Source organism: Scyliorhinus canicula, chromosome 13, assembly GCF_902713615.1.
Source record: "Scyliorhinus canicula chromosome 13, sScyCan1.1, whole genome shotgun sequence".
Lineage (NCBI taxonomy): Eukaryota > Metazoa > Chordata > Chondrichthyes > Carcharhiniformes > Scyliorhinidae > Scyliorhinus > Scyliorhinus canicula.
The window spans coordinates 25,504,633-25,522,129 of NC_052158.1; the positions used below are offsets into that span (position 1 = coordinate 25,504,633).

At 42.6% G+C, this 17,497-nt stretch overlaps 1 protein-coding gene across 1 annotated transcript in view; it reads left to right on the forward strand.

Moving 5' to 3' along the window:
* LOC119975529 (centromere-associated protein E-like) overlaps positions 1 to 17,497 on the forward strand; it is a 249,117-nt gene that overhangs the window by 154,988 nt on the left and 76,632 nt on the right. Inside the window, exon 24 of the mRNA XM_038815320.1 lies at positions 6,500 to 6,523. Coding sequence (XP_038671248.1) covers positions 6,500 to 6,523 — 24 coding nt within the window. The remainder of the gene's footprint in view (positions 1 to 6,499; positions 6,524 to 17,497) is intronic.

Genomic DNA, 17,497 nt, shown 5'->3' on the forward strand with positions numbered 1-17,497 from the left:
ACAGAGTGGCAATTAACAGCAATTAACAGTACTTAACAGTAATTTGTAGTAATTAACAGTAAGAGGAGAAACCGTAACTGTAGGAAATCATTAGACTTTACACCATGCTCCTCGATTGATGGGAATGTAGTGATAGTTCCAAAACGTGGACAATATGTTAACAAAAATGGCTTATCGAGCCCTCGATTATATACCTTAAAGATACTGTAAGCCCACCTCAGACAACTGGTGGAAAGAGTCAATTGGGTCATAATTTGTCAAAATTAAAATAAGAGTTTCGCGCGCGAAAAAAATGAACCATCAATATACATAGATAACTTTATTTTCTAAACCCTTTTACCAATTGCAAACATTTCTTCAGATTACATACAGTTTACATTCTATACTCTGCATATCACCATGTTTTAAATAAGCAAATATCAGATGAATATAGTCGATTGTAGTCTTCATTCTTGTCTTGGTCATGTTAGGGCATCAGCAATCACATTTCCTGTTTCGCAATTATGATCAGAATTTGACTGCTCTTGAAGCTCCACAGTTCCAGCAGTTTCTTTCGTTACAACCTGCTGTCTTACGAGTAATTCTCCCACTTGGTGCAAATGTTTTCGCTCCCCTCCAATCTACACAGATCATTGCTGATGTTCTGAAGTTCCTGTGAAATATGATGCTGGATCTCAGCTTTCATCCGAATCTGTATTTTTGGACCCCTGTTCCTAATATCTCCCTATCAGGGCGACAGGGAAACAAATTAAAGTCGAGTAATCTTTCATCCCATGACGGCTAATAACAGCTATGGGCTTTGAGTGAACAAAGTAGAGACACAGGCCCAGGCATGTCGCAACCGAGTGAAATGCTCTCATCGCAACAGAGAACAACAATATTACTATATACATTCATGCTAATTTGTTTTCCTCCTTTCTTACAGACCTCGATGCTGACACTCTTATGTGGCACATTATTGTAGATGGTTTCCAATGTAGGATATGTAATCCGTTAGACATTCAAGTCTACTTTCGTGGCTGTGTTGCAGCATATTCCCCGCAAGATGTTTACATGATGTCCTGCATTCTGCGAATGTGGCTTGCAAAATTACAATTGAAATATTTTAAAACTCAAGTCACAAAATATGTAAATTCTAAAAAAACGAATCTTGCCGGAATACATTGAAAAACTGCCCCTTTTCTGTAAAGTCACTGTTCATGGAACTCCAGAATCCCGAATAGCAAAAGTCCCAGTGGCATTGTGCACTGCCTAGCTGAACTACTGTTCCTCGCTATGGAATTCAAACGGTGTTGTCAGGCAATGTTGACACGCTTAACACTTGTCTCCTTGTAGTCATGTCCTCCATTGCTTTGGATGGAAATCCGAGATGACAGCATTAGAATCATAGTGTGCAGTGGGGTGCCTTCGACCATCGAGTCTGTGACATTTGGACATGAAGGGGCAAGTTAGCATAGGCAATCCGACGAACGTGAACAGATTTGGACTATGGGAGGATTCCGAAGGACCCGGAAGAAACCCACGCAGCCACGGGAGAAACATGCAAACTCCACAGTCACCCAAGGCTGGAATTGAACCCGGGTCCCTGGTGCTGTCAGGCAGCAGTGCTAAGCATTATGTGATCGTGCAGCCCCTCGACAGGATGTATCGGAGGATACGATGGAAATTGAGACTGGATTTTGCAAAAGGACTTTCCATGATGTTCCAATCTTCCGTAATCTCAAGCAGACTGACAGAGTACGAAAAATATCAAATGCAACTAAATTGTGAAAAGAAACAGCACGTGAAGATATGCCGAGTCGATCAGTCACTTTGTATCTGTGGCGGGGAGATTTCTCAATAAGATGTGTGAGGGGGAAATTATAATCTTTTGAGTCATTTCGGATAGTCAGTACCAGTTTTTTTAAGGGAACATCGCGTTTCAATGACTTTCACGGAGCACTTGATGCAATATGGATAGAAGGCGAGGATAATGTAGTGTATATTGACTTCCATAAGGTATTTCATGCAATACTGCCTGCAGATTTGGGAAGAAGCCCATGGAACAAAAATAAAGTAAAGGGTTGCACACGAGATTGGCGGAGGCAAAGTTTGCAAAGCCTAGTTGCTGATATATATTTTATTTCGGACTGCAGAAATCAGTGCGTTCAGTGCATTTCGCAAGGGTTGGTGTCGGCACCTATACTCTTTCTGGTATAGATCATAGATTTTACAGTGCAGATGGAGGCAATTTGGCCCATCGAGTCTGCATCGGAACGTGGAAAGAGCACCCCACCAAATCCCACAGGTCCACCGTAACACATTAACCTCACCTAACCTTTTGTTTAGATATCAAGCGGCAATTTAGCACGGCCAATCCACCTAATCTTTGGACTTTGGGAGGCATCCGAAGCACCCGGATGAAACCCACACAGACATGGGGAGAACATTCAGACTCCGCACAGAGAGTGACCCAAGCCGGGAATCGAACATGGGACCCTGGAGCTGTGAAGTGACTGATATAACCAGTGTGCTACCGTGTTGGCCACATATGTATCAATGGACTCTTGGTACACAGGGCACATTTTTAAACTTTGCCTATGATGCAACACTTTAAAACTTAATGAAATGTGAGAATGGTGTAAAACTTCTAAGGACATAGATTGGGGCGATGCATGCCCGTGTGGCAGATCGAATTTAATGCACAGAGCCATAAAACGATTACTTTTGGTGGGACGAACGCAATTGGACGATATAAAATAAGGATTATATTTCTAAAAATGAGGCTGAACCAAACTCACCTGAACACCTACAAGGATGAATAATTGAAGATGAAAGGACATGTTGAGCAGGAGGAGAATAAAGCAGACAACATCGCATGCATCACTAATTATACATAGTACAAAACAAGGAAGTCATGTTAAGTTCCCGTATAGCACTCTTTCGGCCCGAACTGAAGTACAGCATCCAGTTCTGGACTTCTGAATGTGGATGAAGGTGTAAGATACAGTGCATCAAAGATACATTGGAATGTTCCCAATGATGATCAACATTAGCTAATTAGGTAGATTGGAAACCTTTAGGCCGTTTTCTTTGAGGAGATTGAACAGATTTGATAAATATCCTGGAAAGCATGAGGCGAGTGGACAGATGAGGCAAGGAAATATTTTCAATGATGGAGTTCAAGAACAAGATGACTGAATAAAGTTAATTGGCAAAATAAGCAATATCAACACGGTGCAAAGTGCGTATTCTGGCAAGATGCCTTTTTTTAGCATTTACATATTTTGTGACTTGAGTTTTAAAATATTACAATTGTAATTTTGCAAACCACATTCGCAGTATGCACTTCATGTGAAGATATTGCTGCAACACAGCCACGAAACTAAAGACTTTACACGCAGCGAGAGTCTGATCTGGAAAAAGGTTCCTGGGAATGCAAAGCGGATAAGTTCAATGGAGGCAAGAAAAATGATGGCATTTAATATGAAATGAAAGAAAATGCCGTACTAGGTGGTGAAAGCGGGAATATAGCGAGCAAATTGGATCCAGAACCATTATGATGGACGTAATGGTCTCCGTCTGTGTTCTCCTCATTCTCTAATTCTAGGATTATTTGTACTTACTTCACTATCGTCCATGGACCTTATTTCCCACAGGCAATTTTTATGCTGCTGTCCATCGAACCTCTCACAGCACACGCTCACTTAAGGTGATGACTTGTATTCCAACTCTGTTCGGGAAGTAATATATCCACCTCTACTTGGTCCCTTCTTCCCCAGAACCAATGACAATCCCTTCGTTCTGTACCATGTGTTCGCCATGTCTTCACCTGCATTGTTCTGCATTATCTATTACTGTGACGACGTGTCACTGAATGAAATCCATAGGTAATTAAATAAATATTTTGCTACTTAGGCTCCTGGCTGATTACAAAACTTCATTCTGTTCATTTTATTTCCAATGGAAAATCTTAAACAACACCACGCTAATTTGCTAACATGGGATATCAATTGCAACCTTACTATTCGTAACAACGGGAAGGAGCAAAGAATGATGGGAGAGCGTTATTAGTACGAGATGGAACACATACGATAGCAGTAAATTGGAAGTTGCAGAATCCATGTGGCTGGAGGTAAGAAATAAAAACTGAAAGATGACATTGGTCGGAGCAGGCCACACGCCCCCGAACAGTAGCTATACGGTAGGACGGAGAATAGATCAGGAGACAGTGAGATCATGTGAAGGGGAAGTACATTAATCATGGCTGACATTAATCTTCATGTGGATACTGAAAATAATTTTGGCAGTGGCAGTCCTGAGGAAGAAGTCACAGAAGTCACATTCAGTGTGTTTTTTCGAAAACATCCAACCAGGGATCAGCTTATTTTGGAGTTGGTAATGGACAATGATGCAGATTTAATAAAAAATCTGAGAGTAAACGATCCGCTTGGAAACAGTGACAATAAGATGGTTTAATTTAGCTTCAGTTTGAGAGTGTGAAACGTGGGTCAGAAACAGCTGTGCTAAACGTAAATAAGGTCATGACAAAGGACGGAGGCCATAGTTTGGTGGAATGGACAGAGAAAGATGTTTGTCAGAAAATATCAGCAATGGTGGGCATTTATGAAAATAATCATGCCTTACAACAAATATATATCTTCCAGTGAGGAAGAAGGATTCTGGGAAGGGGACAAACCAGCCGTTTAAATGAGAAAGTTAAAAATAATATTAAACAGAAAGAAAAACATGCAATGTGACTAAGATTATTGGAAAACCAGAGGATTGGGACTGATATTAAAATTGTCAAAAGGTGACTAAAATAATAGAGGGAGAAAATCACCTAAGATGCTAAAGTTATGTACAAATGAACAATAAAAGCTTATTTAAATATAAATAAATAAAGAGAGGGGTGAAAGAGAGCATAAGGGGGGTACCCATTTCAGACATGGATGAGGAGGAATTTCTTCACTCAGAGGGTAGTGAATGTATGGGATTCTATACCGCAGTTGGTTATGCTAGTTCTGTCATTAATTTTGTTCAAGGCTGAGAGTGATATATGTTTAATCAGAAAGTAAATCAAGAGTAGTGTCATAAGCTGAGACAGTGGAGTTTAAGGTTATCACATCATATCAGTCATTATCTCATTCAATGACGAAGCTTCTATTTCTTATGAACTTACAGCCTCCTGCATATCAATATAGTTCAAGGATTTTTGTAATTCATAGACACAAACTTGTTACCATAATAATTTTGAAGGGATTTTAGGTCATATGCAGTAAAACAAGCAGATTATCGGCACTGTTTCAGATTGAAATGGACCTAATCCAAACACTAATATAAGGAAACCTTCTAAATTCTTTCGTATTCATTCTGCAGGTCAGCTGTGTTCTGGACAAAATGGACAGCATAGTCACGGAATATTTTGAGCAAGGAAACGAGATAGTAAGAGTGGTATGAATTTTAACCGTAATAGTGCAGCTCCAATTACACTTAAGAACCTCAACTCCATCCAAAAAATAATAACTCGCTTGATTGCTTCCCCTTCCACAAATATTAAATCCCTCCACCACAGCGAACAGTGGCAAGCGGATGTACCCCCTGCAAGATACATACAGGGCTCACTGACCTTTCTGAGGCAGCATTTTCCTAGCCCACCGCTACCGTGAGCATAAGATAGCTGGTAGCAGAAACACTGGAGGTTTCCCTCCAAGTTACTCACCATCCTGACAGGGAAACATAAAAACGTTCCTTCACGGTGACTGGGTCAAAATCCTGGAATCCCTTATACGACTGTCGGTGAATCAAAACTTCAGGGGCTGCGGTTCAATGATGCAGGTCACCAGCACCTTCCGACCGGCAGCTAGGGATGGGCAATAAATGCTGGCCCAGCCAGATATGCCCAGATCTCATAACATTATTTTTTAAAATAACCACGACTAAATGTATAGAGGCTGTGCAAGGCAACACATCAATAAAAATCAGAATCTTTCCATGCAAGTTAACTGAGGTAATTGGAAAACTTGCCATTTTACACGAACAGCAAAATATGAGTACAAGATTGAGAATAAATCAGTGAGACGGCCATTGGGCAATACAGTAGCATCATTTACAAGTATCTTACAGATGAACAGGCAATAGCTTCCAGTATCCCAGTGTGTTTTCGTCACATAAAGATGCTCAACTACCCTTTATAAACTGATGTAATTTCAATGCCACTATTCATTAGCGTGTGTAAACAATTTAATTTTTCTGGTGAAATTTTAAATTTGCCGTGCGGAATTCTTGTCTCTCGTACCTTATATCTCTACGCTTTTTTTTTTGCTGCAGCATAATGGCAGTAGAAGAAAAGCTGCAGAATGTTTGAAACGTATTGGCAAACTATTTTGAAAGTATATGCATTCGTTAAAAATACTTTCCGTTCAATTGAAACTAGTTGAAATGATGTCATTTCTCTGCAATTAATGCAATATGCAGAGATATTTCAGAATTAAAATACATAAATAATTATCATTTCCAGAATTGAACAAATTGCAAGAATCAGGTGAAGAAATCATCCAAATCAGAATTATTACAAGTATATCGATTGTGACCAATGCTGCAGGCGAAAAGTCAAAAGTGTGCATCAGGATTGCATAACTTTCAGGACATGTTTTTATTTGCAAGATGCATTTTGTTTCAAGCTAAACCGCCTTTTCGGAGATGGATGCATAATGATAATCGTTGAATTCTTCACGAAAGTAACATAATACTACACAGTAACTGGGAACTGGTATAAAATGGATGCTTTTGATCAATTGATTGTTATACATGCAGCATGTAATTCAATTCCATGGAATGCAGGAAAGGTGTAAGGCGCCTGGTCGAAATTCTTTTTTTTTCTCAATTAGCAATAAAACTATTTTCTCACGATTCAATTGGCATATTTCCGAACGTATAGAAATTTGACTCGACCATTCCCGATGCTCGGTCCTTGATTGTGCAATGAGTGCACGTAAACGAAAAACCCTCCCCGACTAAACCACGGGGGAAACCCTTACAGGAAGATTAAACTAAATACTCTAGCTGAGCCCTGCTGTGACTGGAAAGTTTGACGGTAACTTGTTGATTTTCCCATAGTATCCTGATACTGATCAAGCAAAAGATCCCATTGACTTGTCAGAATAGATGCCTTAAAAGTTTCTGCCAATTTCAATGCTGAGCTCAGGTTTTTAAATTTCTGCACCCATTTTTCTTTAAAATTGTGCTACTTACATTATACGAGCATATTGTGTCAGTTTTCACATAATCCAGGTACATATGATCTTACAGCACGGTAGCACAAGTGGATATCACAATGCCAGGGTCCCAGGTTCGATTCCCCGATGGGTTACTGTCTGTGCGGAGTCTGCACGTTCTCCCCATGTCTGCGTGGGTTTCCTCCGGGTGCTCCGGTTTCCTCCCACAGTCTAAAGACGTGCAGGTTCGGTGGATTGTCCATGTTAAATTGCCTTTAATGACCAAAAAGGTTCGGAGGGGTAGTTAGGTTCCGGGGATAGGGTGGAAGTGAGGGTTTAAGTGGGTCAGTGCAGACTTGATGGGCCGACTGGCCTCCTTCTGCAATGTATGTTCCATAATCTATGACATGTGATTTCTATTTCATCAGCTCACCTGCTGAAGAAGAAGGCGTTAAACTGTTAGAGTACGAGGTTACACCCGACGCAGGTAGAATTTACCCCTTTTTCTTGCAGAACCGCAGCTGCTGACTGGCTGAATTATTGATACTGCGCCCTGTGGAACAGAGGGGCTGGAATCATTCACTCGGAGCGAGTGCGACAAAAAATATACGATCTATGACTGGGAAAGGGGGATTGTTGCATGACGAGAAATTAAGTAGATTAGGCAAAAAAAAAAAAAAAAAATCTTCAGAATCAAAGAATTCGAGGTGACTTATTGCAATATTCAAGGTGTTGGTAAAGCAGATGCCGAGCGTCTGTAGCCTGCTGTGGTTTAGAGACCATAACTCATGTAACAATCTCACGATAAGGAGTTTGGCTTTCAAAACTGGAACGACGAGATATGTGTTCATTCAGAGGGCTGTGAATCTTTAGTGTTCCATACCCAGATATCTGTGGGTGATCAGTCGGCTAGTACATTCAAGACCGAGATCAGGGGACTCTCGGATGCTGAGGGAATTAAAATACACGGGGAGTGTCGTGGTTCCCCAGGACGACAATTTGTTTGTACCTATTCAAATATTAAAACACAGAGAGTCTGAGGAGCGATCTTCCAAGCAGTGAACTTTATTTTTCTTAGCATGAGAAAAACAGAGCTGAGATTGTCCGGAGCAATCTAAAGAAGCTTCAGGGCTTACCGCCTTTTATATACATTTTAACTCCATGATTCAAACTCTTATCTTAATTTACAGCCGTCTTATCTGCTTTCCTTACTTTGGCCACTATTGTTTATAGTGAGCCTCTATCTGTCTCAGTCAAGACTGGTCGTTTCTCTCTCTGCTTCGTCAACCATGGTAGCCATAAGTCAGTCCTTATCTCGTCTCTGTAAACTTTCCTGCTTGTGTCGTGGTTTTTGCTGACCAAGGCCGAATGTATACAAAAACAGACTCCTTTATAGCCCTTATTTATGGGCAACCATTTTAGTTAAGCCCTGAGCTGTTCATTGTTCTTCCAAGTGACTGTTTGTATTTTAAATGCTATTTCTCTGGGTCTGCTGCTTTAATCATATTAACTATACTTGATTACATTAGGTCACACAAAGTTATCCTGAGTTCACACTCATCTCAATACTCACCTAAATCTTACTTTATTATTTCACTAAAACCTATGATTCTAAACTTCGTATCTAACTCATACAATATCCAGTACAAATTCCCTTACATGTCCCCCCTTTGAGGCTATTCCCTAGCCTCACACAAATTACCAAGCTCAAATAATCCCCTTACTGGATCCCATTTACAATTTATTTTAAACACTTTTTGCAGGCAATGTGGAGGAGCCGAATACTTTGGTCAGGGAACAACGCCCCTAATTCTTCTTTATCATAATTCATCTATCCAGATTCGAATTCTCGGGTCGCTCCCCCAGATTGCTTGCTCCTAACAGCCATCAGCCAAAAACCTTCCCACCCTTGTCAAGGGAAGGAAAAAAGACTGATTCCTGTGTACAGACTAAGTTCTCCAAGTCTTTTGCGAATTTCAGTCAGGTGCTGTTGTTGGTACAAAGCAATCGTCCATTATTATAGTCCTTTCACAGAGTGACGAGTTTCCATCTCGACCAGGGTCATGGTGAATCCGCTCATCGGAGGCAGCTCAAGGTTTTCCCTTTCCTCCGTTTTTCCTCGCGAACGTGAGCTGCTTGTAACCATCATCTGCCGTGTTGCAACTCTGGTAAGGAAGGATCTCAGGGCGGGTAGAAAACAACAAAATATGAGTCCTAGAACGGTTATGATTGTGATTGCTACAGCTCCAGCTTTGGCGAACCATGCCCCCCATCTTCCAAACATCCTATCCAACCAATTCCAGGCTTCATGCCCAAACCCAGCATTTTCTTTCACTTCTGCCCTAAGATTCTTCAACTTATTCATGGCCCGTGTAAATGACCCCTCTGGATCAGTGTTGTTAGGGATAAATGTGCAACACTGATCTCCAAACATAACACAGACCCCTCCTTTCTCCCAAATAGTATCCGTACTCACTGATCGCCTACGTCTTGTTTGTCTTAATACTCTACCTTCCTGATTCCGCACCCCTATATCATCTGCATCCCGCTTTCCCTTGTTACGGGTCAAGGAAGTCCCCCAGGGAAACAGTTTCCAAGTCCCATGTGGGGAACGAGGCCCTTTCCCCGTCCTCACCTCCCTCGGCACCGTGACTAACAGGCTCAGGCTGGGCATTTGTATCATCAGCCAGCTCATGCACAGAACCACTCTCATCATCATTTATTATTTCTGCTGTACTTTGGCTCTGCTCCTCCTCCTCACGATTATCCTCGTGTAGTGCTATCTCTTCCTCGCTGCTACTTCTATCCACCCTACCTCTAACTTCAGTCTCCCTTCTCTCCCCTACCCCAGGTACCGTTCTGGTACAATGGTTCAAGTGATACCACAGTTTACTGCCTTCTACTTGCAACGCCGTGGGAGATACTCTGGTGACTTCAAACGGCCCTTCTCGTCTGGGTTCATGCCAACGTCTCCGGAACTTTCTGATGTATACTTGATCTCCCGGTGTGATCTGGTGTTCCGTGGCAGGGCTCTCCTCCTCCTTGGCCTTTTCCTGTTCAAAAATAGTTCTATGTATAAAAGTTAATTGTCGTACATACTCTCTTGCATCCTGATCTAAACACTCCAATGTGGGGCCCCCTGTTCCCCCGATCTTTGGCACCGGCATTACTCTTCCTGTCATCATCTCATGCGGGCTTAAATGTGTGATTCTGTTTTCCTGACTCCTGTACTGCATTAAAGCCAATGGCAGAGCATCTATCCAGTTTTTTCCTGTCTCACTACAAATTTTGCTTATTTTCGCCTTGAGGGTTCCGTTTGCTCTCTCCACCATTCCTTGGGATTGAGGATGATACACACATCCAAACCTCTGCTTTATACGGAGTGCTGAGAGTGTCTCTCTCAGTGCCCTCCCTATAAAAGCAGATCCATTGTCTGAACTTAATTGCATGGGTATGCCAAATCTTGGGATAATTTCTTTTGACAGGAAGTTAATTACCGTTCCAGAGCCTTGATCTTTGGATGGCGTTGCTTCTATCCATCTGCTGAATCTATCAATAATCACTAGCATGTATCTTTTTCCTCTTACCACCTTTCCCATATCCACATAGTCCATGCATAGATGTTTAAACGGCCCTTCTGGAATGGGTATGTGCCCTATTGGGGCAGTAATGCCTTTCCTGATATTATTCTGAGCACACACCTCACACAGACCCAGTATGTAGTCAATTGAGTTCTGCAGGTATGGTGACCAGAATCCTTCTTTCTTAATCTTCCTAGCCACTTCTCCTCTCGCACAGTGATCCACCCCGTGTGCTTCACTAATTAGTACGGTTAGTAACGATGTGGGTGCTATGATCAACCCTTCCCCATTTCTCCATATTTTGTCATGTTGTCCCTGTAATGCTCCTCTCTCTCTCCACATTGTTTTTTCTGCTACAGGGGCTTCTTCCTGTAATTGTGCCACATCTTCTAATGTGATTTGAGGTTCGATATTCCCCACACCTGGCCCTGGGTGCGGCCTTGCTATTTCTACTGGGGCTATCGTAGCCTCAATGTATCCTGATGCTTCTTTAGCCGCCTTGTCAGCTTTGGTATTTCCCTGTGTGATGTTATCTGTTCCCTTTTTATGCGCCTGACACTTAATTATGGCTAATTCCCTTGGACCCATCATAGCCCTTATTAAAGCCCTGATTTGAACTTCGTGTTGAATTGGTCCTCCTCCGCTTTTCATAAATCCCCTTTGCTTCCATATTGCCCCAAACAGGTGACAAACCCCGTGGGCATAGGCCGAATCAGTATAAATTTCCACTGCTTCCCCGTTTGCTAATTTACATGCTCTTGTCAGTGCTTCAAGCTCCGCTAACTGGGCTGAGCATGGCTGCTCACATTCTTTTGCCTCCACTACCTCAAATGTTTTCCCTTTCTGTTCAACTACTGCATAGCCAGCATGATTTCCCCTATGATCCCTATGGCACGAGCCATCAACATACAACGTTCTCTTTTCTTCTGTGTTTAACTTATCAGCCTGCAGATCTTTCCTCAGTTTCATAAACACTCTTGTCTCTCTCACACACTCATGCTCCTCTCCCTCATGTGGCAATGGCATATAGTCAGCTGGGTTGGCCCTATTGCACTTTACTATCGTAATGTCCGGGAATGTGGTCAGCATTTGAAAATGGTGAATTCTAGCCGGCGTCAGAACAAACTTCCCTTTTTCAATCAATTCAGCTATTTTATGGTATACATGTAAGTTTATCGGATATCCCATTGTGACCGTAGCTGCCTTTTCGTACGCCCACCAAGCTGCTGCCAGGCCTTGATAACACGGCGGGTATCCCATTGCTACGTCATCTAGCTTGGTACTATAATATGCTACAGTCTGCCTTCGCCTTCCCTTGCAACTTTCCTGTGTTAACACTGCTGTAGCAAATCCTGCTTCTCTGTTACTCACAAATAAATCAAAGGGCTTGTCATAGGTCGGTAAAGCCAATGCTGGTGCCTGTGCCATTTCACTCTTTATATTCTCAAATGCTTCTAGCGCATCTTTGTCCCATTTTAGTTTGGCTTTTAATTCGTCACACCCTGCTTCCTTCATTATCTTTCGTAGGGCCTGCGTTTTTTCTGCATAGTTTTCCACCCATTCTGAACTGAAGCCTGTCATTCCCAAAAATGTCATCATTTGTCCCACCGTCTGTGGCTTCGGAATTTTCAGTACTGCTTCTATTTGCTGTGGAGCTATCCCCTTCTGTCCTGCTGATATTTCTCTCCCCAAGTATTCTACCTGTCTCTGGCACAGCTGCAGCTTCTTCCAGGATACTTTATGACCCCCCTCTGCTAGTCTTTTCAAAAGTTTTAAACTATCCTTCCTGCATTGTTCTTGTGTCTCTGTGCATAATAATAAATCATCCACATATTGTAGCAGTGTTCCTTCCAACTGTATTCCTTCTAAATCTGCTTTCAACACCTGATTGAATACATGTGGGGAATGTTTAAATCCTTGGGGCATTCTATTGTATGTGTATTGTTTCCCCTCGTACGTAAATGCAAAGAGATACTGACTTTCTGGAGCTAGTGGCACACTAAAAAATGCTGAACATAGGTCGATTACCGTAAACCATCTACTTTCAGGTGGTATATTTGTCAGCAAGGTGTAAGGGTTTGGAACTTCTACGGGCATATCTTCCACTACCTCATTAATTGCCCTTAGGTCATGCACCAATCTCCATTTTTCTCCGTCCGCCTTCTTTACTGGTAGGAGCGGGGTATTACACCTACTCCGGGTTTCCTTTAATACCCCTGCTTCTATCAATCCCTTAATCGTTTCTCTAATTCCTTCAATTGCTTCTGTCTTGATTGGGTATTGTGGTCTATAGGGCCCCTGGCGCCCTGTCTTTAGTCTGACTTCAACTGGATTAGCGTTTTTAACCCTCCCTACATCCGTGTCCTGTCTGGACCACAACTCCTGTGGGAGGGAGTTCAAATCCTGCTCTAAGCTCTCTCTCCATTCCCGCTCCTGTTTCTCACTTTGCACTCCTATTGTTATCTGCTTTGGTGTCCCAAGCATCCTAACATCCAAAATTATTTTCGTCATTTGTCCATCGCTGGACGTCCAAATATCCGCACTGTCTGTCTGTACAAATTCTAAGTCTTGCGCTCTTAACACCATGGGTCCTAGGTCCTTTGATCTATATCCCGGATTAACTTTCAATGTGACATGTGGCTCCGCCCCAGGTACAGAGAACCATTTGTCAATCCATTCATTCCTAACGATTGCGAGGGCCACTCCCTCTAGTCCAATTAAAATACTTCCTGACTTTATTTCCTGTTCTCGTCCTGCCTCCTTTTCCCATTTCTCTTGTATTTCAGGTGCCTGTCCTTCATCAAATATCATTGTACTATGTAATTCTGTTCTCGGCCACTTGGCTTGTGGAACCCAAGTGTCTATAAGTTTTCCCCAGACTGTCCAGATCTGTTTTTTAATTTGTTCCTCTATATCTCCCAGCCAATATACATTAACCCCTTCCTTTCCTGGTACCTCAAGTGAATACATTCCCATCAAATCAATTCCTTGTTCGGTACATTCTAATTTCAGTCCCAGACCTAGGATTGCGTCCCTTCCCAATAGATTTAAAGGAGTTTTATCATATACTAAAATAGGTACATGGGTAGTTTTATTTCCAATGGTAATAGGCACCGGCATCGTCATTTGAGCTAGTGTTATTTTCCCCGAGAACCCCACAGTTTTTACAAACCGGTTTGACAATGGTAGGTGATCCGCATATTTCGTTTGTATGCACGTACAGGTGGCACCGGTGTCTATCATCATGGGGACCTCGATCCCGCCTACTCTAGCATTAACTATAGGTTCCTGCTCTGCGGTTTCTGTTATTTGTACGTACTGTCCTACCATTTCGGGGTTCTCTGGGCCTCTCTATGCGAAACTCTGATGGTTCCCCGGCCCTTGAAACATCGGGACGCTGTTCGGCGACCCTTGGATCAGCTGTTGGCCTGCCTGTTGCTGGTTTTCTCCCTGTCTGGTGGAATTCCGCAGGCAATTCCTTTTTATGTGACCTGTCTCCCCGCACCCCCAGCACACACCTGGAGGGCCAGGCAGTGGTCCCTGTCTCGGAGTCTGATAATTAACCTGTCCCTGTCCTCTCTGATTCTGAAAGGGTGGCCTACCACCTCCCTGTCCTTTCCCATTTTTATTCCAGTCAGTCTGATTTTGTAGGGCGTATCGGTTTTGATAATTTAGGCTGTGGGCTTCTGGGTTTATGGGCAGTGGGAAGGCAGAAATGTTATAGGTTACGATGGGCTGGCCTCCATCTCTGCTTCCCCCTTTTCTCGTCTTTCTGCCTCTTTGCGCCTTTTCCCACATGTTTCCTCTATGCTTCTTCTTCTTTCTCTTTCCTTTCTGCTGGCTTTGACCCTCTTTCCTTCTATTTTTCCCTGTGACGCCTCACTTTCACCCTCGCAAGGATCAGGACTTGTTTTTCCCTCATCTTTTCTTCTATCATTCTTTCCCTTCCTTTTCAAACAATGCCAGTATCTCTAGTTCCTTTTCTCGCTTCTCCTTTCTTTTCTTAGATTTATCTTTTATTTTGTAGTTCTTTATCATTCCCTTCTGGTCCTCACATCTCTCTACGCACCATGTGCCTTCCTCCGGCCACGGTGTATTAGTTTTACTTGTTCTTTTGGCCCATTTTTTAGAAACGTGTTCTATGTCTCCCCTGAGGGCTGGGAATTTATCCCCTAATGTTTCCACTGGTGTTTTAACTTGGTGTGCCATTACTTGTCTTTTCGGATTACTGTCACAATTTTTATCACTTAATCCGTCAGAGTTAGGTGTTACAGTGATTATTACTTGCTGTGTCGTTTTTCCGTGTTCAGTCCCCTGTTTACCTTTCTCTTGGGTTTCTCTTGACAATATCTGTAATTCTAACCGGGGTCTCGATATCCACTTCCCCGTAGTCCCCTGTCCCGGCTCTATCTTCCTTTCCCGGGCTAGAGGGTAGTAGGTTTTTACGTGCTCGTCTATATCTATAGAAACCCTATATCGATCAGATTCCTTTATTAATTTCCCTAGAGTTTCCAAGTTTATTTCGTCTATCCAATTCCTATCAGCTATTCTTTCCCACTTTACATACGGCCACTCGTTCTCTACCTCTTTTAAGTTAGTTATATGTGTAATTTTTTCCCAATCCAGTGTTGCTTCCGTTTTTATTATTATCCCGTCTTAATCCCCTAACTAATCTTCCTTCCCAATCGATTATACCCCTCTTTCCGCTAGGCGGTTTTGTCAGTGTGACCTTTCCACGTTGTTAGTTATTACCCTACCTGTGTTCCGACTCTCCTTCTTATTTCTGTCCTCCACGCTGCTGTCTCAGACCAGTTTGTTCAAATTGGTCTTTTACTTTCTCTATCCTAGCTGTTAATCCCCCCCTCCGGGGTTAGGTTCCCCTCCTATGCTTTTGACTACCGTATTAGGTCAGAGAGTGATCTCTCACTGATCTCTCTCCCTCTCGGCTGACGTCCGTTACCCGAGGTCCTGGGTAGGTTTGGACTGGCAGATTTTTCCCACACTTACTCTCTTCTGGGCAAGTCGTATCCTGGAAAAACCCGCTCCAAACCGGTTGACTTAACCTAATTGCATTACCTTAGCGTTCGGCCTTTTTCTCGTCTCCCTTTTTACCCACTCACAGACAATACAGTATTCACAGTGCGCTTTGCATGCAAAACTCTACTCTTCAGATCAGTTTCAGTCTCTCAAAACTATTTTACCCAATTTGGTTTTAGTCACGCAGGATATCTTTGTGGTTGGGGAGATTCAAGACCAGCAAAGAGCTGAGTGCGCCGGGCCTCGAGATCCCTTTTCTGACAACAAGGATTTACGTGCAATACAAATCTGCTTACCTTGCTGTCAGAATGCCGGCTTGGGATGTCCAGCCCCGGTCGAACCTTCGCCTCCGCCACTCCTTCCAGATGCTTTTCTGGGCGATCTCTCACCGACCCTGCTCGCAGCGCCAATTTTGTCGTGGTTCCCCAGGACGACAATTTGTTTGTACCTATTCAAATATTAAAACACAGAGAGTCTGAGGAGCGATCTTCCAAGCAGTGAACTTTATTTTTCTTAGCATGAGAAAAACAGAGCTGAGATTGTCCGGAGCAATCTAAAGAAGCTTCAGGGCTTACCGCCTTTTATATACATTTTAACTCCATGATTCAAACTCTTATCTTAATTTACAGCCGTCTTATCTGCTTTCCTTACTTTGGCCACTATTGTTTATAGTGAGCCTCTATCTGTCTCAGTCAAGACTGGTCGTTTCTCTCTCTGCTTCGTCAACCATGGTAGCCATAAGTCAGTCCTTATCTCGTCTCTGTAAACTTTCCTGCTTGTGTCGTGGTTTTTGCTGACCAAGGCCGAATGTATACAAAAACAGACTCCTTTATAGCCCTTATTTATGGGCAACCATTTTAGTTAAGCCCTGAGCTGTTCATTGTTCTTCCAAGTGACTGTTTGTATTTTAAATGCTATTTCTCTGGGTCTGCTGCTTTAATCATATTAACTATACTTGATTACATTAGGTCACACAAAGTTATCCTGAGTTCACACTCATCTCAATACTCACCTAAATCTTACTTTATTATTTCACTAAAACCTATGATTCTAAACTTCGTATCTAACTCATACAATATCCAGTACAAATTCCCTTACAGGAGTTGGCAGGTAAGCGGACTTGAGGCAGAAGGTCAGTCGAGGTCATATTGAGTGACGGAGCACGGTCGACGAGTCGAGTACTCCTGATTGTATTCTTATGATCTTATGTTCTGAGTATTTTATATTTAGCGATTATATCGTGTCTAGTGCTGCAACTCATTTTACTTTTACTGCTACATTGCATATCCGTTCATCTGGCAGTGCCCCCTTCAGTACCTCGGAGTACCTCGGCCAGGCCATCCTCTTCGAGAAGAAGTCGTCAACTCGGGTGTGCTACACAAACCGATAGTCCTTTAACTACCATTTTGCTATATATCTGTTGAGGAGAATGTGGACTCTACTAAACAGACAGCGACTTTAGAAGTGTTGATTTGGATACATCCTAGCGGTTATGATCGGCCACCATCGATTTTGTATATGTCTTCAGTTCATGAACGAAGTTGTTCGATTGGTTGGACGCGATAAAAGAAATGGTGATGATGAAAATAATTAACGGATACACGTGACTATACTTGCCGGACCTTCTGCAAAAGATCATGGAGACTGACATGATGAGAGCGTATGTTCACCGAATACAAAATC